The 27950-nt window shown below is 45.0% G+C and overlaps 1 protein-coding gene across 3 annotated transcripts in view; it reads right to left on the bottom strand.

The window, feature by feature from the left end:
* Positions 1 to 241: 241 nt before the first annotated feature.
* AMOT (angiomotin) overlaps positions 242 to 27950 on the bottom strand; it is a 56678-nt gene continuing 28969 nt past the window's right edge. For all 3 annotated transcript variants that reach the window (XM_064713067.1, XM_064713066.1, XM_064713065.1), the window contains 10 exons: positions 22295 to 22745; positions 20764 to 20908; positions 19350 to 19442; positions 16692 to 16837; positions 7047 to 7196; positions 5386 to 5576; positions 3326 to 3448; positions 2478 to 2710; positions 1508 to 1732; positions 242 to 535 (listed from right to left, as the gene is read on the bottom strand). In XM_064713067.1, the coding sequence (XP_064569137.1) occupies positions 435 to 535; positions 1508 to 1732; positions 2478 to 2710; positions 3326 to 3448; positions 5386 to 5576; positions 7047 to 7196; positions 16692 to 16837; positions 19350 to 19442; positions 20764 to 20908; positions 22295 to 22745 (1858 nt within the window). In that variant the 3' untranslated portion in view covers positions 242 to 434. The remainder of the gene's footprint in view (positions 536 to 1507; positions 1733 to 2477; positions 2711 to 3325; positions 3449 to 5385; positions 5577 to 7046; positions 7197 to 16691; positions 16838 to 19349; positions 19443 to 20763; positions 20909 to 22294; positions 22746 to 27950) is intronic.

The raw sequence follows: 27950 nt of genomic DNA, 5'->3' as shown, positions 1-27950 counted from the left end.
AATTCCAACACCCTTCAGTGATGCTCACAACCATGTCCCTGGTTCTGATCATTTTAAGGCCATTAAGCTCACCTCACTACATTCAAGCTAGACATGTATCAGCACCTGTGGGAGCAGGTACTTCTGCTTAAGAGACTTTAAAAACACTGAAATGATGTAGTGCACCTAAGATCTAGTTTTTTTTCTCCAGATGTTACCAGATCCAGTATTTAAAAAATAAAGGGGGAAACTTTCAAAGAACAAGTGTTACGGGTTTTTTATAATTTAGAACAAATTATAAATTAACCTGTCCAAACTTTTGAGACATAATATACAAGAGCAAACAGCTGAGTGTTCTTTTATTACTCAGGTACTACATTTTTCTTTTCCCAATAAAAATGTCTTTTAAAAATTTCTTGCTACTGTTATCCCAGCTCAGATCCTGGCACAGCCTTTCAGATGAGGTATTCTACCATCTCTCCATCTGGGAGGTCCTGCCCCACAGTCTGAACAGGGGCTTTTCTTTCAAGAGTGCTGGAGTGGAAGAGTGGCCCATCTATGTGGTGAGGAAAAAACAAGAGACAATTAAAGGTGAAACTTCAATCAGGTTAGAAATGTGACATTAACATTTTAAGTCATCTTGTATCATTGGCTAAAGACAGCTAATAACTTATTTAGTTTTAAAAAATTCAATTCCCACATATGCAGCCAGACAAATAAAGCAATTTTATCAAATTCCCTTTGGGTACCTCCCACTGATACACAAATCCACAGAACTGGAGTGACTGCATGTAAACCAATGCAGTCAGGGTGGATTTTCACCACCAGACCTGTTCTCCCTCAATACCCATTAAACAGCACAGCATGGGCAGGAGGCAGAGCCCAGGCAAACACTCTCTGCCATGAAGAACAACAGCATTGTAATGTGTCTGTAAGGAGAAGAGGCAAGGTTGTGTAATCTGCATTGATTTGGCAGAGTGGGCTGGAAAATGAGCAGCTCCTGCCAGCTGGGAGCTCTGTGGGAAGCAAATTCAGCTCCTGGGACAGTCACTGCCAACTGGATCTCCAAGGCTCAAGTTGCCCCTGTGACTGGGGTGGTACCAAGGCAGCTTTATTGTGATAGCTCCCTCTCCTCCTTCTCCCTCCCCCTCTCTGAGTCCACCTGGCTTTGGATGCCCTCTCAATGCAATAGCCACTTTGAACAGCCCATTTCCATGTGTTTAAACCCCACATCCTACTCACAACTTACTTCAGAGCAGACTGACTCAGAGACTGCCCAGGGGTTTGCATCTCCCTGTTCTCAGTTCTCAAATCTTGCTGCACCTCCCTGCCCAGTGTGCCCACACTTATGCTGCCACTCCTCAGGCTTTTCTTCTATTCCCTCAGTGTGTTTGAGACCACTCAATCACACTTGTCCTCACAGAAACTAACCCCAGTTTGCCTGGAGGGAGGAGGGGAGGTCAGGGCTGCCCCAGAGATGGGGAGTGGGTGGCAGGGTGCCCCTGGCACTGGGGCTCGGCTCTGTTACCTGTTTTCTCTGCACTGTAGCTCAGGTTGGTGCTGGGGAGTCGTGCTGGGGTGGGAGCTGCAGGGGAAGGAGCAGCTTTGCCCTGCTCACTGCCCCTGTCTGTCTGGGTGCTGCAGTCCCTGCTGCCTGTCTTGGAGTGGGCTGACAGCAGTGGTGTGGAGGGCAGGACAGGAGAAGGGGTGGAGGGGATGGATTCGGAGCGATATTCTGTTCCCAGCAGAACACCTGTGTGGGAAGAGGGAAGGAAATGTCACAATCACAGAAAACTAACTGCTATCAGCTCTGCACCACTCTGCACTGATTGCTGCAGGAGCTGGAAAGTGCACCCTCCCTCAAGAGGCAGCACAGGTTTGCCTTTTCACAGCACCTTCCTCCCCTGGGTGCTGAAGTACCTGAGCAATAGCAGTGTCCCCATGTTGCTGCTTGCAGCTGGGCACTAATGTGCACTCTGAAATCACCTGCAACAGGTCTTCATTTACATTTCAGGGGTTTTTACTCTCAGTTCTGAGCCTAACTTCTCCCAGGGAAAAAAAAATCACCTGGGATTTGCTTTGTTACAACTCCATTTCTCAAACAATGCTGTTGAGCCATTCCAGACAAAAGTCATGTTGCTGCAGGCACAACACTACAGGATGGAAATCCTGATTAAAATCTCTGCTCCAATTCAAGGAGACTTTACACCAACATCCAGCTGTAACATCCAGCTGAAAGCAAGTGCTTGGGAACCCTGGAAACTGTATCCCAGACATCCCTAAAGTCAGGTGGCAAATTGGGAATAAAGGCTTACATTTTTAATGGCAGAGCCTGAGTATCAGAAGTCACTAATTCCCAGAAGTGATTAAAATAAGCACCTATTTCAAATGTGTCCCATCCTACAGCTTTACTGCAGGCCAGGCCAGCTGTTCTATCTGTCCAACACACCCTCCTGTGCTGCTCTGAATCAGAACTGCCACTGGTATCTGGAAATTACCCAGGCTGCCCTTCCAGCTCTTGTCCTCCCTCTTCTCCTCCAGGATGGGGGTGCTGCTCAGGGTTGAGGAGTGGGACAGCAAGCCTGAGCCAGCGTTGGAGATGGACATGAGGGACTTGGCAGGTCTCATGGAGGAGAGCTGCTCTGTCTTGCCAGGCTCCTTGCGGGAGCGCTGCTGCAGCACTTTGATCATGGCGTCCTTCTCGATGATCTGGGCATGCAGGGTCTTAATCCTTGGGGGCAAAGAAAAAGAACAGTTTAAGTGTTTCCCCTCTCCCTGGATTGAGGCCTCAGTGTCCCCATGGCTGTGATTAGGGCTTGCTCAGGCACTTGGAGAGGTGGAGGGAGGATGTGTCCTGGGCACTGGCTGCTCTCTGGCCCACAGAGCAGATCATGTGAGACACTCCCACCCCCCTCTGGCTACTGGAAACTGCTCTAAACAGCCATGGAAGGAGCTCTGAAACAAACCTGAGAATAACATGAGACCAACAGAAAGAATTAACACATTTTGGGGAGTCTGCACTGAGGGCCTAACCCCAGGGAAAACAGCTCTGTGAGCCTGTTAAAGGGTGGCTGCAGCCTGGGGTCTGATGAAGATGCCCTGAAGAGAGAAGAGAAACAAACTAAATGCAAAAAATCTAAGACAAGACTTTTTTGCATTAGTCCTCAGTATCAAGACAGGTTTTGGATTGCTGTGTTTATACTTCCTTGGCCAAATGAGTGTCTGGCATTTGACATGGCTGCTGCTGGTGAAGACACAAGAATTTCTGGTTCTGAGGCGTCTACCCAGGCAGTTCATCTCAAATCCCTGTCCCAAAGAAGCCAGACAGGACCAAAGTGCACTTTACCTTCCCTCCATGTCCAGACATCTCCTGTTGGCCAGCAGGATCTCCTCCTCCTCCTTCTGGATGCGAGCTTCCAGGGAGGTGTCATAGCTGGGGTTGGGCGAGTGGTTGATCACCGTGGTGTCCCTGCAACAAACAGCACAGCACATGAGGGACCTGACAGCACATGAGGGACCTGACAGCACATGAGGGACCTGACAGCACATCAAGGACCTCACAGCACATCAAGGACCTGCTAACTTTGCTGCTTTCCCCCCAGCAGCACAAAAGTACTGCTCAAATGGAACAAACATGGATATCCACAATTTTTTTTGTGTTTAAGCTGGCTCAGTGTCTTTCAAAAATTCAGCTCCTAACTTTGTTTGTGTCCTAGTGAAGAGGGATTACAAAAACATGGAGATCTTTATAACAACAACCTCCTGTCCATTTTGGGACAGTGCCTCACCTAAACTGAGTCACTGCACTACTCTGAAGTGATCAAGGAGGCAAATCCAAGGACACAGGGAGGGGAAGGGAATACCAGACACTTTTCTTCAACTTCAGATTAAAAGCTTTTTTTCCTTCCCCTTCCAACAGTATCATACAGGGGATGTGAATATCAAAGGGAACAAGGCGTGGAAGTTTCTTAAGCAATCCTAAGCAGCTTTATTCCAAAATATCTGGAATACGGTGAAAAGAGTTCCAGACTAATTCCACATAAGGCCTAATGTTAGCACTGTGATACTTGGTCAGTCCACTAAGCAAATAATGAGTATTTCATTCTACTTGTGAATGTGACAGGGCATGAGAAGATCCTTCCCCAAAGAAACCCAACCTGACCCAGCTCCTGCCTCTAAAGCATCCTTCCTGCAACCTCAGCTTCCCAAGGGATGCCAGCTTCCACTGTTAAAGGAAAGGGAAAGAAATCTGGACAGTGTTGATGAGGTTGCCACTGGAATTAGTGGAATCTAGATGGAAATGGAAAAGCAGAGCCTCTTTCCTGACTGGACAACATTGTTGTTCATTTGGTGAAACCTGAGCAGGCCTAACACATCCCCTCCCAGTCCATGATAAACAATAGACCAGGCCCCAACTTATCAGCCCACGCTGAAAATATAACCTGGCCTCTGAGCACAAGCAGCAGCTGGAGCCTTCAGGGAATCTCTGGGGAGGTGGAAAACAGTGCACAAGAAGCATCAATACCCTAAAATAACAGCTTCCTTCTGGGGAAAGATAAGATAAGTCTTTAAACACTAACACAGCAGATCTGCAGCTTCACCCCTGTAATTCCAGTGTGATCTTACAAGCTGGGAAGCCAGTTGTGATAACATCCCTATCTGGATTTGGCTCATGAAACAATCTACAGGAAAATCTGCTGTCCAGAGCCATGAACTAGTGAGCAATGAAATGACATGCAAGCAAGGCCTAATGCTAAGGAGTTGCACTCCAGTAACAGCTCTTGCTTACCAACCAGCTGAGGCACTTGGCCTATTACAGCCATAGTAAGTGTTTCTGTACAGTTGTCTTGGAATGGGAGCTTGTTACCAAATTTCAGACACCCTTTCCACCCCCACAAGCAGTGCTTTCCATACACAGCAGAATGTTTTGAGCAGAATTTCCTAGTAGATGCTTCTGGTTAGTAACCAGACAATACCACAAAGAAATTTGCAAAAACATTCTGGAGAACAAGGAAGCCATTCAGGGTGAATGATGTGAATCACCAAGTTCACCCCATCTCACATGACTTCAGCAAGGACTGATCCCTGTTTTAAAAATAAAAAAAACCCAAACCTCTTCCCCTTTGAATCAACAGCATCTAGGAATGGCTCAGAACAATTTTAGTCTGGAAAATGGATCCTGCATGTGGAGGAATCTTCCCCTGGAAAAACATTTCTAATTGCTGGCAATTGCACAGCTCCCAGGAAGAGCAGCCAAGCTCCACTTGCTTGCAGAGCTCTGAGGAGCTGTTCAGACCACAGGATAAGCAATCACAGGAGGATGGCATGACAACATTCCTGGGTGGGAAATATGACATTCAACTGGAAAAAGAAAATAATCCCAGTGCTGTGAAAAGTCCCATTTACCTCTGAGCAGCCACAGTCGCAGCTGCATCCAAAGCAAACTGTCTCATCACACTTTCCTCCAGGTATTTCTGTTCCCACTTGGTCATGTCAGCTTCCAGAGCAAGGATCCTCTCCTCCTTCTCACGCAGGAGCTCCATCAGCGCTGTGGCGTTGTACTCTGAGACATTGGCAGCCTGAGATGTGCCCTGGCGCTGAGCCCCAGGAGGAAAGGAACAAAGCACACAAACACAGGAGTCTCAGGATGCAGCTGTAAGGCTCAGGGTTGGCTGCTTTGCTTTTTGTCACTGGTTTGACACAAGAACCCACCAGAGGGAAATACAGTGGCTTTATGCTGTGTTGGGCAGGGTAACAAGAAAACACTCAAGATGCAAAATACTCCTCCCAAGGCCTTTTTTTCCCAAAAGTATCTTTTTTTCCAAAGATGTGTATTTGGGCCTTTCCTAAGTCCCAAATATGCATCCCAGAGCTGGACTGTGCTATAGATATGTGATGTGCACAGCCCTTCCATAATGCCTGCTGTAACACAGACTGACTCCCAAGTGTTCAGCAAGGCACTGACTAGTATTATCACTTCCAAAAAATACATCCAAAATATTTTAAAGCATTTGATTACTAAATTAATATGATCAGTGCATAGCTGGGGACTGAAATAATTCAGTTCTAAAGCAAGATTTGGAAGGCAGGCAATGTTCCCTTTTAAAGTAAGGACACATGGAGATTTGCTCAGATAATAGTTCAATGAATAAAACTTGCAGTTTTGTATGGAAGTGTCATGTAGGATTAACAAGACATTTGACTTTAAAAATAAAATAAATAGTTTAAAGGAATAGGAATAGGGCAAACTAACTATTTTATGCTAAGCTCAGAATTTTAACCATGACAGGAAAACAATTTTGGTGTTGACTCAGGCTCAATGTAAAAAGCTGTGGGGTTTAGAATACCTGCTCTTCCAAAAGTGTAACAAAAAAGTTTAGCAAATTACTGTAACTCCTACTAAAACCTACACAAAACCCCAAGATTTAAATATCTATTTCTATGCAGAGATGGAAGTTAGGGGATAAAGGTAAGCTAAATCACTAAAGCTAATCACTAAATGTGATTTAGAGCACAGGCCTGCATCCTATTTCCAGTAAAATTCAGACACCTGACAGTTTATCTGTATTTAACATAGGCTGAAGTTAATGCAATTCTTAACACAATTGCACAATCTACTTCTCATTCATTCTTTTCACCGAAAAAGACTCTCAATAATACTGCAATACAGTCTATATGAAACTCCCATCTATTTCCATCAACTGCATTTATAGAATTGACTTTGCTAGTTTCGCCTTGTCTGCTTTTTCAAATTCAAAAGGTTTTTGAAGGGGCTCTTTTCAGGCCAGTTGTTAATGAATTTTATGTAAAATCACAAACTGTGAACAAGAATTTTTAAATCATTTCAAATAACATAACCATGGTATTTAAAGGTACAGCAGCATGAAGCTATGAGGCTGATCTTGTCACGGGATGGATCCTCTATTGTTCCTTATCTATAAATCAGGTGAAAGCAATACAATAGCCAGGAAATTTATGAATCTAACTAGTGAAAAAGAAGTTTTTTAAGATAAAAGATGCAGTGCCTTTCTCCTGTGTGTGGAGGAGCCCAGCAGAGCCAGGGGTACCTGCTGCATGCGGAGAGATTCCAGCTCCCTCTCCAGCCGGGTGCGCAGCCGGTGCTCCAGCTGCTCCCTCTTCTCACACGCTGCCTGCAGCTGAACCAAGGCCTGCTGCATCTTCTCCACCTTCTCAACATAGACCTGCTTCTTCTTCAGCTGAAACAAAGCAAGAAAAGGCAGCATAAACAATGGCAATGAGTGAATGAACTTCGGGCTTTGCTGGGAAGAAAATGTCCAGGGGACTTCCAGCACCTGAAGGGAGCCCACAGGAAAGATGGAGAGAGATAGGACAAGGGGGGATGGCTTCACATGGCCAGGGGGATGTTGGGAGGAATTCTCCCCTGTGAGGGTTGGCAGAGGTGCTGTGGCTGCCCCTGGATCCCTGGAAGTGCCCAAGGCCAGGCTGGACAGGGCTTGGAGCAGCCTGGGATGGTGGAAGGTGTCCCAGTGCAGAGGATTGGAATTGGATGTTCTTGAAGGTCCCTTCCAGCCCAAACCATACCATGGTTCATGGCAGATTCCATGCTGTCAGTGGGCCTGGGACAGTGGAAGGTGTCCCCATGGCAGAGGGTTGGAATTGGATGATCTTGAAGGTCTCTTCCAGCCCAAACCATTCCATGGTTCATGACAGATTCCATGCTGTCAGTGGGTCCTGGCCTCCTGCTCTGGCCTGGCCACTCAGGATGTTCCAGCTCTGTCCCAGCTCTGCTCTCCTGCTGGGTGTTTTTGTCCTTTTTGTCCTCAGTGACCCCATGGTAACGATGGGGAAACAGAAGAAATTATCTGTGGCAAATGTTTGAGTGCAGCAGTGGACTAGAAAGGGCACCAGGGACTGAAACAGAGTTTGAGTGACTTGACACACGTTTCCAAGGAAACTGCAGCAGTGTTTAGAGCTGATCCTCAAGTTGGGAACACTCTCAGTGCAGAATTGAAAATTGCTGGCAGCATTTTCAGAAACTGAATCAAAATTTGTAGCATCCTATTGCTTTCCAATCACAATAAGATAATAGGATCAAAGCACACACCAGCCATGGCCTGGGCTCTCCCCATGGCAGGTTTATCCAGATTTATCCCAGCAGTCTGGACACTCTTCTGGCCTGAGAGGTCCTGCTCTGTTCCTGCCACTACCCTTCCATCCTCCTCCACTGTTCATCCTGCAACCCAAGCTGCCATTTTGCCTCAAAAGAAGCAACAAAAAGTACCACACTGAGCCCCTCAGTAACTGCCTTAGCAAGGTTAATCCACACTTCACACAGAATAAAAACTAAAATATAACTTAAAAATAAAATAAAATATATCCAGGGCCTGGTTCTATTCAAATATAAGGAATACTGTACACCTGTGGGCATTATTTTCTGTTTAGGAAAAGATTAAACAATTGCAATTAGCTGGCCCTGTGCAGCAAATCTGGGGCACTGCTTTTGTAGCTCTGATTGTCATAAACCCTGAAATACAAAAATAGCAGGAAGAAGGCAACTTTTCCCAACAGTCAGAGCCAAAGCTCTAGACAAGCACCACAATGCAAAACACAGACTCCCTTATGTGAGTTCAAAGAGCTGCTGTACAGCTTGATGGAAGCAAAGTCCACTGAGGGATATTAAAGACAAAAGACACCACTTTTGGCTCAGGAAGTCCTTCTTGGAAGCGGAAAGTATTCTGGGAAAGTATCAGGGCTGGCTGGCCCCATGCTGCCAGTGCTCCCCAGGAATCTGCTCTCAGCCTCAGCACACACAGGATACTTTGATCTGAACAACACAAGCTGTTCCTACATCACACCTTTGCTCCAAAAAGGTCTTATCATGTGTTCCTTAAAAAATTTTCCCTTTTCTCACTCCTGTTCCTTCAGGCAATGCAAAGAGCAGAGACAGAAAAATCTCCCAGCAATATTAATCTCAGACATAGTATCCTTTTCTTCTCTCCATAAAGTCAGCAGGCATCTAATGTCACAGCGTGAATGTTGCTGCCTTAGAGGATTTTCCCCAAACAAGAATTTTATAATAAAAGTTACAACAAACAGTGAGCAATCCAGCCAAAGGACTTTCCCCAGTGCATGTACAGTAGAAAGGTATTTTTATTCTTTGATTGCTCAAGATTTCAAGCTTGTTTGGAATGGGAGGGATGAGAACATTTAAATGTAACTTAATAGTCGACTGCTGCTCTGCAGAAAATCAATGAATGTGTTATACTTAATAAATCTTTTTATTCCAGATCATAGTACTTGATAACACCAATTCAAAGTTTGTCAGACTCCACTGAAGTGTGCATTAATGCATCAGTTTTAAACTTAGATTAAGAGCAGCTCAAAGTAGCCAAAAGTGATAAATATAGGGTCAGATAGAACCCAGATATGGAGAGCACTCAGTATCTTGGGTTTTGACCTGAACAAGAGTGAGGAACAATTTGATAAACTCACTAGCAGTGAAATACCACACACTGAGCTGAAAAATAATCCCTTCAAAACCAGCTCTCCTACCTCTCTCTTCTTTATAAAGTTAAGGATGAGGTGATGGACATTTGTTCTCATTACTTACTACCAAGCATTTCAATTCCTGAGCAGTTTTTTAACACACAGGTAAAATCCTGCAAAAGCAGCAACCACTAACATTTTACAGTTTCGCAATTAACAAACCTGAGTATGCATATGTGGGGATTAACACTCTGGCCTGCATTCAAAGAATACCAAGAGCCCAGCCAAAAAGCAGAATTAGGACACAGAAATTCCACTGAAACATCCACTTTGAAGGTTCTCCCATCAGCCAAACCTGCAGGTGAAAAGTTGCAACACAAGGTGTTGCCCAAGCTCCCAGCACTGCCTGCACACGCCTGATCGGGCACCAGCCCCAGTACAGGCACAGCTTGTTCAGTGGCTTTGCAGAAACACAACATTTTTTTATCCCTTCACAAGATGCACTTCATCTTCTAGCATCAGGAGGAATTAGGAATGTTGGAAGATTTAGGGCTGGTGTGTGTATTCTTTTCAACAGCTCAAAACCCGAATTAATTCACCAATTTCTCAAATGATTTTCAGGTTTTTGGAACCCAGGTGTTCAGAAAGCTTTAAAAGCTAAAATGTGCTCCAGACAACTCAACTTTCCTGATGTCTTTTGTCAGAATTATCCTTTCTCTATAAGATAATCTCATTTCATGCACTTGCTGCCCTCAATGAAGTCACTGCATATTCTGGCACTCTCATTCATTTCCAGTTTTGCCACTCTGCTGCTGCAAGTATTTGTGAGAAAAATTTACTTTTCTGTCAACCAGGATTCTCCAGAAGTGGTCGAAGGGAAATTTAAATTTATACATTTTTGGTTTTCACCTCTCTGACTGGATCTAACTCCCATTGTAAAGAGGATCAGGAGTGATTCTTCATGCACAGAAGGATTTCATTACCAGAAATCAAGAGTATGATCTTGTTTCCTAAGACAGGAATTGGAAACAATTTCCTGAGTATTGCCAAGGTGCTGAAGACATAACTAAGATGGGAAGAAGGAAAAAAGGCAGCGAGCTGAGGCTTGTTCTTGGTCATTTGCCATGGATTCCCCACCCTCCCTCTCCCAGCAAAGAACCAAAATTGGCTGCTCAGTGCCAAGGGCCACAGCAACATCCACCCGGGCAGGGATGGCATCAAAGGACACAGGAATTCTCTCCTCTGCATCAGACCTTGCAGAGAACACGTGCTCCAGATAAGAGTTCATTCCTGAAGCTTTACAAGGATGCAGTCACACCCTTTGGGATGTAATTTTAAATAAATTTGACAAGATAGTAATTTTCCTTTTGATGGTACAGCATTTAACTAAGAAGCAAGCTCATGTTCACTTAATGTATCATAACAGCTTTGCCTCCAAGGGTGCTCTGAAAATGCAGAGCATTTTGTTAATGAGAGTATCTTTATTTTAACACCTATTTACGATGTAAGATCTCAAATAACCTCAGTGCATGTCTGGAAGCACAGCAGGATGACTGTATCCACTCCCAGCATTTCCTGCAGCACAATTTCAATAATGTCCTTATCATCTCCAGGTCAGTCTCTGCCTGCTTTGGAAAATGTCCTAACCAAGCATCAGAGGTCAGGCTGTAATTCTAACTAAACCAATGTAAACAGGAGCAGCCACTCTCCAGCTGCCATTTACTACAAAGTTTATGTAAATTCTGCAACAGGACTCAGGACAAGAAAAATAAAGATGACCACGACTGACCTGGGCTCTGCAGAAATCCAGGGCACAAAGAGCAAAGCAAGGCAGGGAATATCCCAGAAAGATTCCCTGGCTGCCTGATCAAGTATTTCCAGCTTCATTTAACTTCCCCTCTCCCTTGGCATGTACCTGCATGGTCTAAAATCAATGGCCATAGACAAGTTTTCCTCTCAGAAATGGGAGATATTTGATTATTACTACAACTGCCCAGCAGAAAGGGAATTAACAACATTCTAAAAGCCAAACAAATCCTGTTCCTCATTTCTTTAGGCTTTGACAAACCATGCAATGCCTTTCAGGGATCCCAGCTCCTTGCAGAGGGAAGGCTCTGAGGAGGGCACAGAGGTTCATGGAAAGGGAGCAGGGGCACACAGGAATGAGGAATTCTCAGTCAAGGCACAAAGGAGGCTGTAACATCCTCCACTGGAGCTGCCTGTGCAGGACAAACACAGCCCTGGACACAGCAGGTGAGGGGGAAGGATCTTCTTTGAGGGAAGAGATTCATTGCTTCCAGATGAGTTACTCAGCAAAGATTTTTATTTTTTTTTTTTTTCTGGGGAAGAAGAGAAGACTTCCTGCACTGATTCAGAACTCTCCCAGGCATTTTGTCAAACCCAGCCATTACCCTCTTCATCTTGGACAGCTCCTATTTCAGCAAATTGGTAACACTCATCAGCATCTGCTTGTCTCCCACCCACTCTTTCTGATGTCTTCAAAGTCCTTTGTTTAATATATTCAGGGTGTTTTCATAACATTTCTGGGTTTATCCTAAAGCTGAATCCATTCAGATGCAGCTGAAAATGTGTTTCCCCACAAGAATTTGCCTGCTATGGCAGAAATGTAGTTAAAAAAAAAGAAAAAAGAAAAAGCCAGCAAGCACGTTTACATCACCTCACCCTCTTGCAGTTGGAATATATTCCTCTAGGATGCCTTTGAACCCTCAGTTTGTTTGAATTCAGGCCCAACAAGGCGCCAGTGGCCTCAGCAAGAATTCCTGCTGAAACAATTTGGTAACACTATCCCGTGCTAGGGAACAGTGTCTGTGGCATGGCAATGTCACAATGTCGTCGCTCAGTTTGTTTGTGTTAAAATAAAGTTCTGACTCTCAAAGCCGCTGCTGGAAAATCACTAACAGGCAGAACATGTGAGACAGTGGCATGGCAATAAAAAGGCAGCTCTGTCACAAGAATGCAGCTCATTAGAGGGAAGCAGTTTCAGGGAAAACAGGGAGGTTTCTCTCCTCGGCACCCAATCCATCCAGGAGTGACAAGCCATCCAAAACTTGTCCCTTTTAGAAGCAACTCTCTCCTGAAAGGATTATTAGGTAGCTCTCAGAGTCTATGTGAAACAAAGCTGTGGAGACCAGGAATATCTTTTTATAGTGACTAGAAAAAACTAGAGCAGGCATCAAGCAGACAGCTCTCCTTCGGGTCTCTCCCTACAAGCCAGGGCTCTGTTCTGAAAGTATCTCAGGCACAGCATAAAAAGTACAAGAGATGTCATTGGAAATGTATTTTTGCATTTCCCCCCAGACAGAACCCTCAGTGTTATCAGAAATAGAGCATTTTTTCTCTGCACAACAGCACAGTGAGAAATGAACACATTATCTCAGCTGGTATCTGCTACATTTGGAATTGTGATGGCTGAAGGATCTAAGAACTTCTAAACACAAGCAATTTTAGAAAAGATATTTCATTCAAACTTGCCCCCTGCCTTATCCCCCAGTTTCTACCCATTAGAGAGGTGGTCTGTCTCCTCTCCCCACTCTAAGGTGTGTGTGTGAGGATGGCAAAGAGCTGATGTTTTTATCTTCCTGGTGCTTGTCATTATTCTTCAAAGCTGTCTCCTTGAGGCACTCGGTAAAAAAGTGATTTGTAAAGCAATGGAGCAAAGGAGTACAAGTTACACTACCATCAAAAACCCACAAACTTTTGTTAAGTTGAAATGTGGTCTTCCATGGTATAAATTAAATAGGGTAAGCAGAAATGACCAATTTGAGGGGAAAAACAAAGTAAAACCAGTAGCACTTGCAGCCTCTGCACTCAGCAGTTGTGGTTAGATAAAGCATTTGGCACCAAACTCCCTCCTGCAACATTCCAAGTCTGGTAAGGACTGGCAGCAAGTCAGCATTTCCTCAGTCAGGTGGCTCAGGATGGTCCTTTCTGCAAAGCCAGCAGTTCTGGCCCTGGCCCAAAGCAAAGCCCAGCTTAGCTGCTCCATCTGCTCCAGGCTCCAGGTGGATGAGAGCACATGGGGTTAAATCCTGTGGGAGCAACCACAGCCCTGCTGCCATCCCACCTGAGACCCTCACAAATGCTCCAAAATGAGAATTTTTCATTGCTTTACCTCCAAATATTAACACTAACTCTTTCTGACTGTGATATACATTTTAAAGCCAACTTTCATTTTACCTCAAATATGTTCAATTTATGTCAAATGTATTACATGTAATGAAAATAATCTGAAGTTTTGATTTCAGAAACCACAGACCAATACTTCACTAGAAACCATTTTAGTAAGCTGCTGATTTATGCAAAACTGTGGAACATTTACTTAAAGGGAAGAACAAAAATAGAGAAGTGAAAATAGGGGTTAATAACTGTGTATCTTTATGGAGAGTAGAGAAGTAGTAAAGTTTAAATATTATATATAAAACATATACATACTTAGCAATTCTGTTCGTAGACACATTTAAGTTTGCTTTAAATATTTATGAACACTCACCCTATTTTGCACTTTGCAGAAATAAACCCCACACTATCAAAAACTTTAATGGCAGCTTGTTCTAAATTTGAAGAGCCATTTCACCCCTGCTAACAGGAGAAGCATTCTGTGAATGTCTACTTTTGCATCCAACTGCTTCACACTGCACTTCAGTATCTCCAAGATCATTCCTTTCTCCATCACATTGAACATCCCATTATCTCTCCTTTTTTTTAACTTGGATGCTAAAATCCAGCATATATAAAAGCACTCAAAGCTCCACAAGTGTAGACAAGTGTCTACATTTTACAGATTTTGTCCAGACTGGCAATTCAAGCCCAGGGTTTTGAAAAGAATCTAAAGCTCCAATTCCAATGCAACATTTAAAATCAGTTACAGTCATATATGGCTTATAGCTCTCCCTAGAATGGAAATACTCATTTATAAAGGATCTGGTGCACACAAGGCAAGGTTACTCTGCTTAATAGGAAGTCAAAATGGAAAGGGTAAAAAGAAAAGGTGAAAACTTACATTACAGGAGGCAACAACTGAAATATGCATCCCCCCTCAGGCCCTGAGCCAGAGTAGCTGCCAAACCTGAGCCTAAGAAACTCCACCCTCTGCTGCAGGACCAGTTTGGAAATTCCTGACACTTACAGGGACTAGTCACTCAGATTAACCTGGCCAGAATAAAGAAATAATCCACTAATGGTTCATATCTCTTGGCCACTGAATGCCACTAACTCAGAATGGTGTTCCCAGCCTTTTCTAAAGGTGCCCTGAGCTCTGAGCAACTCCTTGGCTGCCTTTGGGAATTACCAAACAGCCTGGGGATTGGAGAACTTTCCACGGTTCAACACTAATGAGGCAACAAATGCGTTCTAATCCTAAGTATTTCATTAAAAAGTGATTTGGGAAACTTGCAAAAGTGACTCTTTAGCATTTGTTTCCCCTTATTCTCTCTCACCTCTAGGAAAAAGCAGAGTTAATTCCTGCTCCCTCACTGAGACACTTCCATATTTATCTACAGCAGGAAGGGTGGCACTTCCTGCACACCCTGGGATTGGAGCAAAGGTTGGATGCCTGTGACCACAAGCCCTCATGCAGATCATTTCACCCTGGATCAGCCTGTGTGTGCTTTTTAAGCTATCATGCAATTTAGCCCAGAGTGACTTACCTATTTCACTGTTCTACCTAGGCAGAAATACTTTACCACAGCACTGAACTCAATTCTTCTAGTGAAACAAGAGCAGTCTTTTGAAAATAAAACATACCATTATTATTACTACCCCTCAAGGCTTCAACTTTACTGTGAGGGAGCCAGAAAGAGTGCCTACACAGAGATTCAACCCAGCCAAGTGCTGTGTGTGCTGGCCCAGCTATCAGAGCACCTCATCCACACTGACTCCAAGCATTTTCCAGGGAAACCACAAGGATGTCCCATGTCCTTGGAGTTAGAGACCCATCAGATTTTTAAATAAGGTGCTGAAATTTGAATGAAAGCCAAAGAGCTCCAATACATTGCAGAATCAAGGAGAGAATAGTTTGAGAGCTAAAGAGAGCCATGGCAGATGTAAATTATCATATAACCTAATGCTCCCTGTCCCCTGAGTGAGTGCAAGTCAGCCAAGGCAGGCTAAAAGAGGTTATGACAGCAGATAAACCCACAAGAACATCCTGAATGAGCAGAGCAGGTCCAGGGGAGATCCAGAGGGACTGAGGGAAGGCTTCCATGAAGAGACTGAAAGAATGACAAAAATTAAGGACACCAGGGAGAGACACAGGAAGGTTCAGGGGAGGGCTATTGAGGCAAATCCAGAGCTCAGAGAAAAGCAGGCTGAAACTCAGGAATGAGCTACACCTGTACCTGGGAGAGGAGGATATTCACTTAGTATTTGATCATTCCTCCTCTGTTGGCACAATGGGATCCTGAAGGGAGAGAGAACTAAAAGCAGACAAGGGGGAGGGTTTGAGGAATGTCTCTGAAAGCAGCAAAATTCAGGTGGACATAGGCACAGTGCCCAGCTGAGTGCTGGTAGCCAGGAGGATGGCAGGGTTGGAGAACAAATCTGCAGTGAGGAAGTGTGCTTGGCCAGGAGATTTCCTCCTGAGACTCTCCATGGAGGAAGAGTAGGAGTAAAGGAAGCAGAGGCTGGAGTGGGAAGTGGGGCCTTTGAGAGGAGAGCAGAAGGCAGGAGAGGAAAGGACGGACACCGTGACGCAGAAGGGACAAAGGTGAGAGCCATGAGTGGCAGGGACAAGGCTGCAAAAGAAATTGCTGTGAAAGCTGCCCAGCTGAGCAGCTCAAATGTATTATCCCCTCTTGGGAGGAAAGGCAGAGAAAACAACTAAGGTCGTGCCCAGCTTATTACAAATGCTGGGCACACACGGGGATCTGCACTGTCCCCACACCTGGCAAAGGGACAAGCCACATTCATCTGATATTACTTGAAAGTCCATCCAGATCTGAACTTCTGCCAAGTCCAGCAGGTTTCCAGGGCTGAGATTCCACTTCCAGCCCACTTTTACAAGTTGAAACAAAAGGAAAACAAAATATGGCTGCTTAGACAAAAGCATTTCCAAGGAAATAGAGATTTGTGGCTTATCTGTTTAGCCAGTCAACACAAAGCTAAGCTGACAGAAACAGCTTTGAGGAAAACAGATTTCCTTATAACTTCCACAAGACAAACTCATGCCCACAGCCACTTTTGCTGGCACACAAGCTCCCCTGACTCCTCTTTCTCAGCATTCTTACCTCCTCCTCCAGTTTCACCACCTTGGCCTGAGCGTTGTTCAGGGCCTGGTCTCGGATCTCGATGTGTCTCCGCTGGTCCTCGTTGGTGGAGCGGGCAGCAGCCAGCTCTATTTCCAGTTTCTCTTTTTCCCTCTGTGTTTCCTTGTCTGTGGATAAAAAAGTGATAGTTATCAATGCACAGCACTTGTCTCTGTCCAGTTTTCAGGAGCCTTTCACTCCAGAGGTGAAGGGAAGATTGCAATGGGACATCTCAGAAGAAAGAGAATGCAAATCTAGTGCTAAGAGGGAAAAGAAAAGGACATGGCTTTCAAGGAAGAGAAGGACCTGTAATCCTGAAAAACAAGTATGGTACCTTCAAGCAACAATGTGCCACAAAGATAGTGAGAAGGAACAGAAGGTGCATCACTCAGTACAGTTACTCAGGTAATTTGCTGTGATTATACAGATGGTTAGTGAAACTTGGCACTTCCTCACCTCTGAGCTTTCAGCAGTGGAAAACAAACTGAGTAATTTTAATATCTCAGGCTGGGCAGAGAGATAGCAGGCTGGTGTTCCTGAAAAACTTGTGTTCCTTTTTTCCACACTGACCCCCCAGACTGGAAGGGGGTTCTGTCCTTTCCCAGAGCAATATCTTCAGAGGAGTCAGAAAACAAACCAGCAGTAAGAACTCCTCAGTCCTCCTCTACTGCCTGTAAAATTGACCCCCTGGGCCAGAAGTGAGGCACATACATCTGTTCTGTCCCTTCCCAGAGCAGACCTGCCACCCCAAACACAGCAGCTCCTCCTTTTCTGCTGCTCTCCAGGAAAAGCTGGAGCAGCAATGCTGAGTGTTGCAGGAACAGGGCACTGCCTTCATAAAAACATAGATAGGATAAAAATAATTGGAGACTGGAGAAATTATCACAAAGGGTGTAAGGCAAAGCCACAACACAGAGCTGATGTCCTCTGTGTATGTTGCCATTCCCAGCTCAAACCAACCAGCTCCAAAGATAACATTAACCCACTTGCTGCATACACAACCACAGAATACTCCCTGGAGTGATCTACACCCAGCACTGATGACACCAGAGAAACTGCATTCCAGAAACCAATATCCCACGACAAAGGAATGAGGACAAGGAGTGGAAGGCTTGAAAAACAGGAACGAGGTGCTGGGTGTTAGGACAGACTGCATATGGAGCACACAGGCCCATTTGTGCAAGCATGTGCATAACTATATTTACAGGACCACAATTACTCCCTTTCTTCTGCCAGCAAAGAGCCAGGAGCAAAGCTTTAGCAACACAGAGGAGCTAAAGATTCCCTTCTGCCAGGGAATCAACACAGCCCACACACAGGTTGCAAAACAAACCTGTCCACCAACAGCACCCAGAGCTCTGCAGAGCAAACCCAGGGCCAGCCCAGGACATAAGGACAAATGTCATCACATGATGGGGTTTTTTTTTTGCCCATCTTTTCCCAGCATTTCTCCTCCACCCAGGAATGAGTTGCTGCCAGTTTGAGCACATTGCACTGTACTGCAGAGACTGAGCTGCATTGAGACAGGGTGGCATTGTGCCAGCAGGTAGCAGTCAGTGCTACCAGGCTGTTTGTTAATCTGGAAATGCTTGCAGAGAGGCTTTGGGAGGTTTTGTTGCACACTTTTCTCCAAATGAGAACTGCTTCACTTGACAAGTGCCTGCAGCACCCCTAGAAATGCTGGGACTGATTAAATGCAGGACTGTGGCTTCCATGTTCATCCAAAAGGAGAGGCCCCACAGCTTTGACCTCCCCAAGTTCTGGGTGCACCTATGAACCTCAGTGTCCACCAGCAGAAGGAGAGACTAAACTCCCAGACTTCCCAGTACCACCAGGAGTTTGGAATTCACTCCCTGCCAGCCATTTGCTTGCAAGGCAAACCACAAGGAATAAGCTAAAGATGACACAAGAGAGGGACACCAGAATCTGTCAGGGTAGCTGCAGTGTCTATTACACCACAGAAAAACTCTGTTTTGCAATTTTATTGCACTACCTTTTTATATAACAATTGCAGAAAAGTGAGCATTGTCAGAAGGGTGGAGCACACTGTGGGATGAGAGAAAAGCTGGCCCGACGCCGTCAGCCTCAAGACATTTCAGAACAAAGGAAAAGCAGCATTTCACACCCGTCATTTTGGTTTGCCTTGTGATAAATCCACTGCTGTGGACACAATTCCTGACCCTCACCCAGCCCAGCAGACTGCAGGAGTGTTCATCATCCCCTTTATTTTTGCTCAACAGGATAGGGCAGTGGCAAATTAAAGAGGAAGGAGATAGGAGACCTAGCAGGCTCCTCTCCTGCTGGCCTTAACTCATGCCAGGACTGTTGGCTTGGGAAGGTTTCATTTCAAAGCTTTCCAGGAATAAAATAGATGGATAAAATATGTAAATTATGGGGCAAACACTAATTTTATGGTTTAACTGAAAATTACCTATGCTTCAATATCTCTAATAAATCCCATCAGATGGACTTTAGATACTGACAGAAAAGGAATTCTTGGATCCCTCCTCCTTTCTCCACTGCCAGCTTTGGGCTGCCACTGCCCTGATTTCTGTGCTGATCATTAACCTGCTGCACTGTCCTCCCTCCCAGGCAGGTGACTGCAGCTTTCCAGTGACCCACAAAGGCTGTGAAACTCACTTTGTGCAAAGAGCTGGGAGATGGTTTTCCGATTGTCTTCAGAGCCCTCAAACTCCTTCTCTGCCAGCTGCTTGTTGGCTGTCTCCATGCGTTCTGCAAAACAATGCAATAAAGGCAAAAGAAAAAATTAACAACTTTCAAGCATTAAGTTACATCTGCTCAGGGCATTCCTGATACTGGGGGAATGGATCTGCTAATTCTACAGCCTATGAGAAACTGGCACTGACTTTTGAAATGTTTTTAATTATGTCCTTAAGGAAATACACTCAATGAAACAAAAAAAGGTTAAAGTTCCAAAGAAATTATTTTAAACGTCTATAACACAGATGTTTATTTTTTCAATTTATACCTTTATTTTTTCCACACAAATAAATCCCACCATGCAATTAAAAGATCTCTTATAACTCTCCACTAAATCTTAATAGGAGATTAAATTACTGTTGTCCAATTACCTTACTTGAGGGAATAGTGTAAAACCCTAAAAACAGCTTAACAGCTCTGCTGCTCCAAGCTGCTAAAAACTTGTATCAGTCTGTGAAAATTAGAATGAAATGTTTATGCTGTGTTTTATTATGAATAAGATTATTTAATGCAGGCCTTAGTGTACAGTACTGGGAAATGCATGGCTTTACTCCCTGGATGCAAAACAATTTCTGTGAGTCTTAGTAAAAGACATAAGGCAGTGAGAGCATGCAGGATAATCAGAAGCCTTTCTTAAAAAAACTAAACTTACAGTTTAAACAACTGTTTGTGTACCTTCAAAAATGTCAAATTGCAGATGATTTCCACCTTCCAAACTAATGCTTAAACTTTTCCCCCCAGTAAGGTCAAATACCACTCAACACCACTCTGCTGCCAGCCTGGGGCTGCCTCAGCCTCTTAGCAAGAACCAGACACCAACAGCAGCTCACTCTGGAAAAGGAAGGGAGATCCAAAAAACCAGATGCCTACACTGATAAGGAATGACAAGACCTTCAGGAAGAACAGACACTCTGCAGTTTGTATGTCAGTGCAAAAAGGGTCACTGGACAGGAAATAAAGTGAACGTGCCTGCTGTGGGATTAGGCAGTCAGCAAAACCTCTTTCCATTTGTGTAAACTGAACAAATTGTACAAATTGTCTCTAGGATATAAGACATGAGAGAATTCCAGGCTTGCATCTGGTTTATGGTATTTGGCTTATCACATGTTTCTTGTCAATGAGAAACAGGCTGGAAATGAAAGGCTGCAGCCCTCTCCTAAACCTGTCTTTTCCATTCCTCCAGCAAGTGCTTAAAAATCTCTGACTACTGAATGCACCTGAGTATTCTGTCATACTCCAGTCATGTGAATTCTGCAGCAAAACTCTGTCCTGCCAAGTAAGCATAACAATAAAAACCCCCAGCATTAAAGAGCAGAAGTTTTACTTCAGTTACCTCTTAGATCCCTGTTGAAATCATGAAGCCTACGAATTTCTCCTTCCAGTTTGTTTCTCATGGCTTTTTCCAGGGCATCCCGCTTAGAGGATGATTTCTCCAGGTTTTTGTAGGCCTCTGAAACTTGCTGAATTTCTGTTTCCAGCTGCAGTGGAAGTGAAAACAAGAACTTATTTTTTTTCACTAACAAATTTCACTGTCTCAGACAGGAGATTACTTTGTCTCAAGTGTTCTTTATTGAGGGACACCTACACTTACATATTCAGTAAAAGAAAGTCTCAGGTCTGTGATGAATCCCTCTACAGAAAGAATACCAGTGGCTGAATAATTTTGCAATAAAATATGCTTTATCCTTCAGTGTAAAGCTTCTCTGATCATCCAGAGCAGGAGATTCTCTCCTAACTCCCCTTGTTGGGCATGATTTGCTATGGAAGTGTGGATCCACACCACAGCAAACCCCATCAGCACTGTCTACAGCAAGTGATCAACAGGGAGGTGGAGGGAAGTGCATTTGTATCCTTCTGTCATTATCAGGAAGCTGTCAAACAATTATCTCAAGTATTTCCTGGCCAGAAAAATTCCAAAAAATACAACCAAACGAACATATGTCCCTGGTAAGAGGTAACATAGGGAATAAGGAGTGTGGAAAGCCACACTGGTCACCTGAACTCAAGGACAAGCAGCCACATATTTTTCTGGCCCCAAACACAGCTCAGTGCAAAGAGCACAGCAAGGCCCACAAAGTCCTAAATTGCTAAAGGAGCATCAGCTTTTCCACAGCTGCAAGGCAAAAGCAAAGCTGACCTGCTGCCCAGCTTTAAACCACTGGTCATCAAGAAGTTATTTCTGTGAGGCAGCATGGAAATACCTCCACACATGCACGTTAATGATGGGTCTCACTGGGGTATTTCCTTTGAAATGTCTTAGCATCATTTATTCTGCCCGTTCCACAAAGCCAAAGGTGGCAAATAGCTGGGTCCAAATCAAGACATTAAGTTTTCATGGAAATTGTGTGATGTTGAGAGGAGGACTAACAAAAGGAGTGTTAGTCCCAGTCCTGCAGTCCAATTGTCTTTAGTGTAGCCATAGCAGCACTGCTTGCCCTGCTCACTGTGGTGCCAACCAGTTTGTAGCAATGTCCCCTGAGCCTCCTTGAGTGGCTGTGGTCTTGTGCCACGCCAAGCAGGCCCTTCCTGCAGCTCTGAAGTCTTTTAGGGAAAATGAAACCTGCTGCTATCAAGGACAAGCCTTAACTTAGCCAAGCAGTCAGCCTCTTCAGCAGCTGAGGAGGATGTGCTTTTGACATGGTCAATGAACTGTTAGCAGAAAACTGAAGGCTTTGATTCCATCTTCTACCAAAGCTAAGCTGCTGCCCAAAGGCACAGGACACAGACTAATCAATCTGCATACCAAAGACTCTAAAGCACCTCATCAATCCCTTCAGCACAGGAATTCAACACTTGCAGATGAAATGATTCAATTAGGGACTAGACCAGAGACAGGAGAATGCCTGAATTACACATCCACCCACCTTCTGCAGCCGGGCCACCTTCTCATAGCACCCATCGAGCTCCTGCCGCAGGGACCGGTTCTCCTCGGACAGGATTTCCACCATTTGCTGGGCCCTGGACACGATGGCAAAAGGATCCACTTGCACCTGCTGGTACGGGGAAGGGATCTGCTGGGCTCTCATGGAGTAGGAGTCTCCTTGCTGCTGCTGCTGGGGGCCCAGGAAGGGCTGGCACAGTCGGTACAGATCCCCCTGCTGCACTGGGTTGGACAGGAAAGGCTGCTGGGGCCGGGGCAGAGCGCCAGGGTCTGCCTGGCTGGGAGTCAGAGGTTGCTGGTGCTGGGATGGGGACAGCCTAGAGGGTGGAGGAGACTGGAGCAAAGTCAAAGATCCCAGGGATGTCAAGGAAGAGGTTGGGCTGTGGTGGTGAGGTGGTCTCTGTTGTAACTGCAGCTGCACATCTGGGTTCTGCCTGGAAAACAGAGAGCACAGGCTCCATCACAGTCATGCACAGGAAGGTGCACAAAGCAGGGACAAGCTGTGTAGCTCCTGTGCACAGGTCTTCCCATACAAAAGGCTCAAGTGAGGCTTTCTTCCATTTAAAAAGCATTTCAAAATCAAATCTTTAGCAGAAAATTTATTCTAAGGGCACAAAGGTGTTTCCTAGAAACTAATTTTTTTTTACAGAAGTACTAAGAGAAAGTGCATCAACAACTACAGGCCAAAATTATTTTCATAACTTTTCTCCACACTTTGTGGATAAAACTGCTCAACTAAGGAGTGCTAGGAACAGGCTCTTTTGTTCTGGCCTTAAATGTGCCATCTGTCATCGAGAAAACAATTTTCTTCTGCAAGCCAGGATAGAGAGTTGGAAGCATTGGCTAAGCTTGATGCTACTATTCCAGCATCACTGATCTGAGCTTTCTGAAATATCAATCAATAAACTACAGCCTGGTTAAGTGAGACAAATAAAGGATATGAAAACCAGCCAAAGAATCAGAAACAGCATTTTCATTCCACTCTCCCCTGTCCTATGCAGTAGGTGTGCTTACTGCTCCTAACAATAACTCTGCAGGTATCAGAGACACTCTAACAATCTATAACCTGCCTGAGTCCACCACAGAACTAAAGCCAAGCTACACCCTCTGACATTTCCCAGGCTCTGGAGATCCCCAGCTCAACTCCTGCTGCATCAGCCAAGTAAGAAATCTCCCTGAGAAGACTGTGTGGATTTATCATGCTTGGATGACCTCAGGAGGCAGGATTTGCTTTCTCCTCCAAAAACATTCAACCTTTAACTTCTCTGGATGTTCTTTATTCTAACAGTTGAAGTCCCTCCCTCTCCATGCTGCAGCCAGTCTGCTCTTGAGCATGGAGCTCAGGCCAGAGCAGGCCCAGCCTGGCAGCTCAGCGTGTCCTGCTGCTCTGACACAATTCCCACCCTTTGGGATGCACTTCAGCCCTGCAGCTGGAAAAGCACACACTGTTGTTCCACCTGGCCAGAGCTGCTACAGAACACCCCCCTGGCTGCCTGTGCTCCCAGGAGGGACTCCTGCCCTGAAGAGGATGGACACAGCATTCCCACAGCACCAGGAACTGAGCAGTGAGCAGGAAGCTGAGCTGGGAGCTCAAGGCTTACACACAGCAATTCTGAGGCCAAGTGCAAACACTCAGCACCATCCTTCCTGCTCTCCAAGAAATAGGGAATCACTCCTTGCACCCATCACTCACATCTGGGCTTTACTCACATCTGGCAGCAGCTCCCAGCCCAGCACAGGGTTCACTATTTCAGCATCATGCCCTTTATGTCGCATTGCCCTGCTTCCCTGCAGAGAGACCTCCAAGTTCCTGCTCAAATTCCATAATGGGGAAACAAATCTAGCCTTTGTTAGCAAAGAAAAAACAAAGAATCACTGCTCTAGCTACTGTTTCTCTCCTTCTCCCATTCAGGTGACAGTGGTGCCTGCCAGCAGCATCATTTCAGGAGCTGTATTTCCCCAGAAATGATCATTTGCAGCATGAGGATTTCAGGGGTCATGCAGAAGAGTGATGTGCAATTAATTTCCTCAGGAATGTTCAGTTTAGTAGCAGCAATTTGGTTCTTCTCCTCCCAGGGGGGCAGCTCTACTTATTGTTGCACTGATTTCATTAACTTCATTTGCCGGTTCTCCTAATGAAGAATGAGGCAAAACCATCACAGGCCATGCTCAAGGTCACCTGGTTTGTCTCAGGTGGCTTCCTGCTGCTTTCTCAGCTCACCCAGTTGTGTGCAGAGTTAAAACTTTGCATCCTCACAAACCACTCATCTCCCTGAGTTTACTCTTTACCTATCACCACAGCTCTGCTTTGATGTTGTAATCAATTAGGGAATAACCTTGCTGTGACATTTCATCTGTGATGACCTACAGAGTTAGATCAAAAAGAAATGGATTGCCAGTCTGCCTCATGGGTGCAAAAAACCAATTTTCAGCCTACAAAACACTCTTTTCCAGTCTGAAAACAACCTGGAGCAGATACTCAGGAAGACTGGTGTCAGTGAGTTAATCTTAAAAGCCTCATGAGGATGATTTAGATGCCAGTGTTAACATTTTGAGCTATTTGACTAAAAACATCTTGTTATTCTGTCAACAGAGACCCAGTGGCAGAACCCTGCCATCCTAAGCACCAATGAGATGAACAAAATAATGGCCACAGAAACACAACAGCAGCACTTTAATTCTGAAGGGCCAGTGGAACTGACATGCCTCGTAATAATCCTTTTTTTTTAAACCTATTGTAAAGAACAACTCTAGGAAATCATGGCTGAGCATTTCTAAACAGGATACATTTCCAAGAATTCCAGCATCTTGGCACTCACATCCAAAGCCTCTCATAGTCTTGAAATTATATCAATCTTGTGGGCTCAGGCTAGAACATGAGAGCTTGGAGCCTCTAGTTCTGTGGCATTACCAACAGCATTAAAGCTTTCAAAATGTCACAAATGCATTTATATTCCCAGCAGAACGAGACAGCACAGCTGGGTTAATACATCCTAAAAAATTATATTTAAAAAAATATCACCTTTAAAAAAAAAATTTAAAATCCTTGTAACCTCACAGTGACACCAGCATTTTTAAAATCTTGCATGCAAACTTTTACATACACATTCAAAGAACTTTTTGGCATTCCCACTGCTTACAATTTTGTCTTATAAAATGCTTACATATATTTTGTGGGTAAAAAATACCTGGCTCTGGGATTTCTTTATATTAACAAGAGAAATGAAGAATTTATTTCTCTGGTAAAGCAATTTTGGGTTGAGAGAGTCAGAAAGGTAAACAAACACAATTTGGATTCTTCAATATTTTTATGCTACACTGCAAAATGTAAAGGTAAAAATGACTATTGGTGTCACTTAAGTATTGCTGATAAAATGGTAGCAGAAAATTCTCTCCATGAGAGAATGAGTCCTCAGGTAACCCCACAACAGCAATCACAATTTTATCTGAACCAACCACTTCAGAAAAAATGCAGACTCTCAAAACACATATACAACAAAAATTACACAACCTCCTTCCATTTGCCTCAGTGTCACAGAGACCTGAATAAACCAAATGCAGGGGCAAAACAAAACTCAGAGCAATTACCCCCACAAGTGTTTGGGTTTGAAAGCATAACTTTAAGGGCACTTCTTTGTGCACCAGGCAGGAATTTCTGCTCGGAACTCCACAGAGGCCAAGAACAAACCTGGATTTATGGCTCTGGAACCAGCAGGGTGAGCTGAGCTTTTGGGGCAGGAAGGCAGAGCCAGGGAGCAAGGGCAGCTCTGCAGCCACGGGGTGCTCAGGCTGCCAGGACAGAGGGACACACACAAGGTCTGTGGCACAGCAGCACAGTGAACAAGGCAGAAGAATGGATCAGGAAAGATCTCTGGCTCGTTATGGTTTTTTCTAATGCCTTCCCAGCTTCTCCTGCCTGTTTCATGTTCAAGAAGCTCCAGTTCCCCTCCTGCACTGAGCAGGAAATGCTGCCTGCGGGAGGGAGCAGGCTCCACTCCATTACACAGCCGAAATCAAACCCAGGAATTTTTGTTCTGCTGCCCAGTCACACCTGATTAGCCCCCACTTTGATGCTGCTCAGGGGAACGCAGGGCACACGGTGATTCACTAATTATGGGACAAATTCTGCAGACCTCCCTCTCAAAAACTTTCTGTGAAGTCGATGGGATTAATCACCACAGCAGGAGCTCAGGCACTGGGCTCCAGACAGAGGATGGCGCTTGAAGCAGAGAGACAAGGAGCTTCATTGCACCCAAAAATACACCAGACAGGAGCTTCCTCTGCACCCAAAAATGCATCAGACAGGAGCTTCCTCTGCACTTAGAAATGCATCAGACAGGGGCTTCCTCTGCACCTAAAACTCCATCAGACAGGGGCTTTCTCTGCATCCAAAAATGCATCAGACAGGGGCTTCCTCTGCACCTAAAACTGTATCAGAAATGAGCCTCCTCTGCACCCAAACCTGCATCAGACAGGGGCTTTTTCTGCACCTAAAAATGCATCAGACAGGAGCATCCTCTGCACCCAAAAATGCATCAGGCAGGGGCTTCCTCTGCACTCAAAAATGCACCAGACAGGAGCTCCCTCTGCACCCAAAAATGCATCAGACAGGAGCTTCATTGCACCCAAAAATGCATCAGACAGGAGCTTTTTCTGCACCCAAAGCTGCTGCAGCCCTCGCTGTGCTGCCACAGGAGCCCTTGCAGCCCCAGGACACGGAGCCCAAGGCACCCCTGCTCTGCTCTTAGACTGGAGGGTTGTTTTCACTACCAATGCTAAAGTGCAGCTGAAGTATTAGGGAGAGAACCCGACTCTGGAGCTTCACATGTGGCCAGCCCTCTTCTAAACTTTCTGTAAAATTTCCAAATAACAGCAGAGATGCCTCCGGCATGCCCGGTATTTACATTAAACCAACATCATTACCAACATACACTGTTCCCAAACTTGCACCGCCCAGGAGCAGGTGAGGCAAACTGTTTGCAGACTGGTTTAAACTTACCACACAGCCCATTCCTTTCCCAGACTGGGGAGGGTGAAGCATGAGAATGCTGTGAATTCCCCAATGTTTATCTTGCTCAACGAGTTTTATTTAACCGCATCATTAGGTCACCCTCAAATTCCCCCGAACAATGAGGGGAAAAACCCGCAGAAAAGGGTGTGGCTTCGGGAGCACAGAGAAGGGGCTTTGTTTCCTTGACGCACAATTCAAAAAATGCACACATTTACCAATCCAAATGAATCCCGATAAAGGCTGAGCCGCGGTGCAGGAAAACTGGAGGCTGCAAGGACGCTCCTGGTGAGAGGCAAAAGCTCTCCCCGGAGCTGTTTGCCTTTAAAATCCCCACACGCCATCACCCAGCTGCACCTTTAGCAACACAGAAGGTTTCTTGTCTAAATGACAGTTTCTCTTACAGCATGTGGGAGAGGGAGGGGAATAGAGGACTCGCTGCCTTCCTTTGCTACGCTGCTCTGTAATTTATGGATTAGTCTTGCAATTGTTCTACTGCTCCAGCATTTGCCTGCAAAGGAAACCTCTCCTCTGTGCAGCTATTTAGGTTAAAAAGTAACCTCATTAGATTCCCAGTGCTTTGAAGACAAATTTCAGTTGCTTCCCCTACTGGAAACCTTGCCAGCTGAAC

This window comes from Zonotrichia leucophrys, chromosome 4A, assembly GCF_028769735.1.
Source record: "Zonotrichia leucophrys gambelii isolate GWCS_2022_RI chromosome 4A, RI_Zleu_2.0, whole genome shotgun sequence".
NCBI classification, from domain to species: Eukaryota; Metazoa; Chordata; class Aves; order Passeriformes; family Passerellidae; genus Zonotrichia; species Zonotrichia leucophrys.
This window is presented reverse-complemented; position numbering and strand designations above follow the sequence as displayed.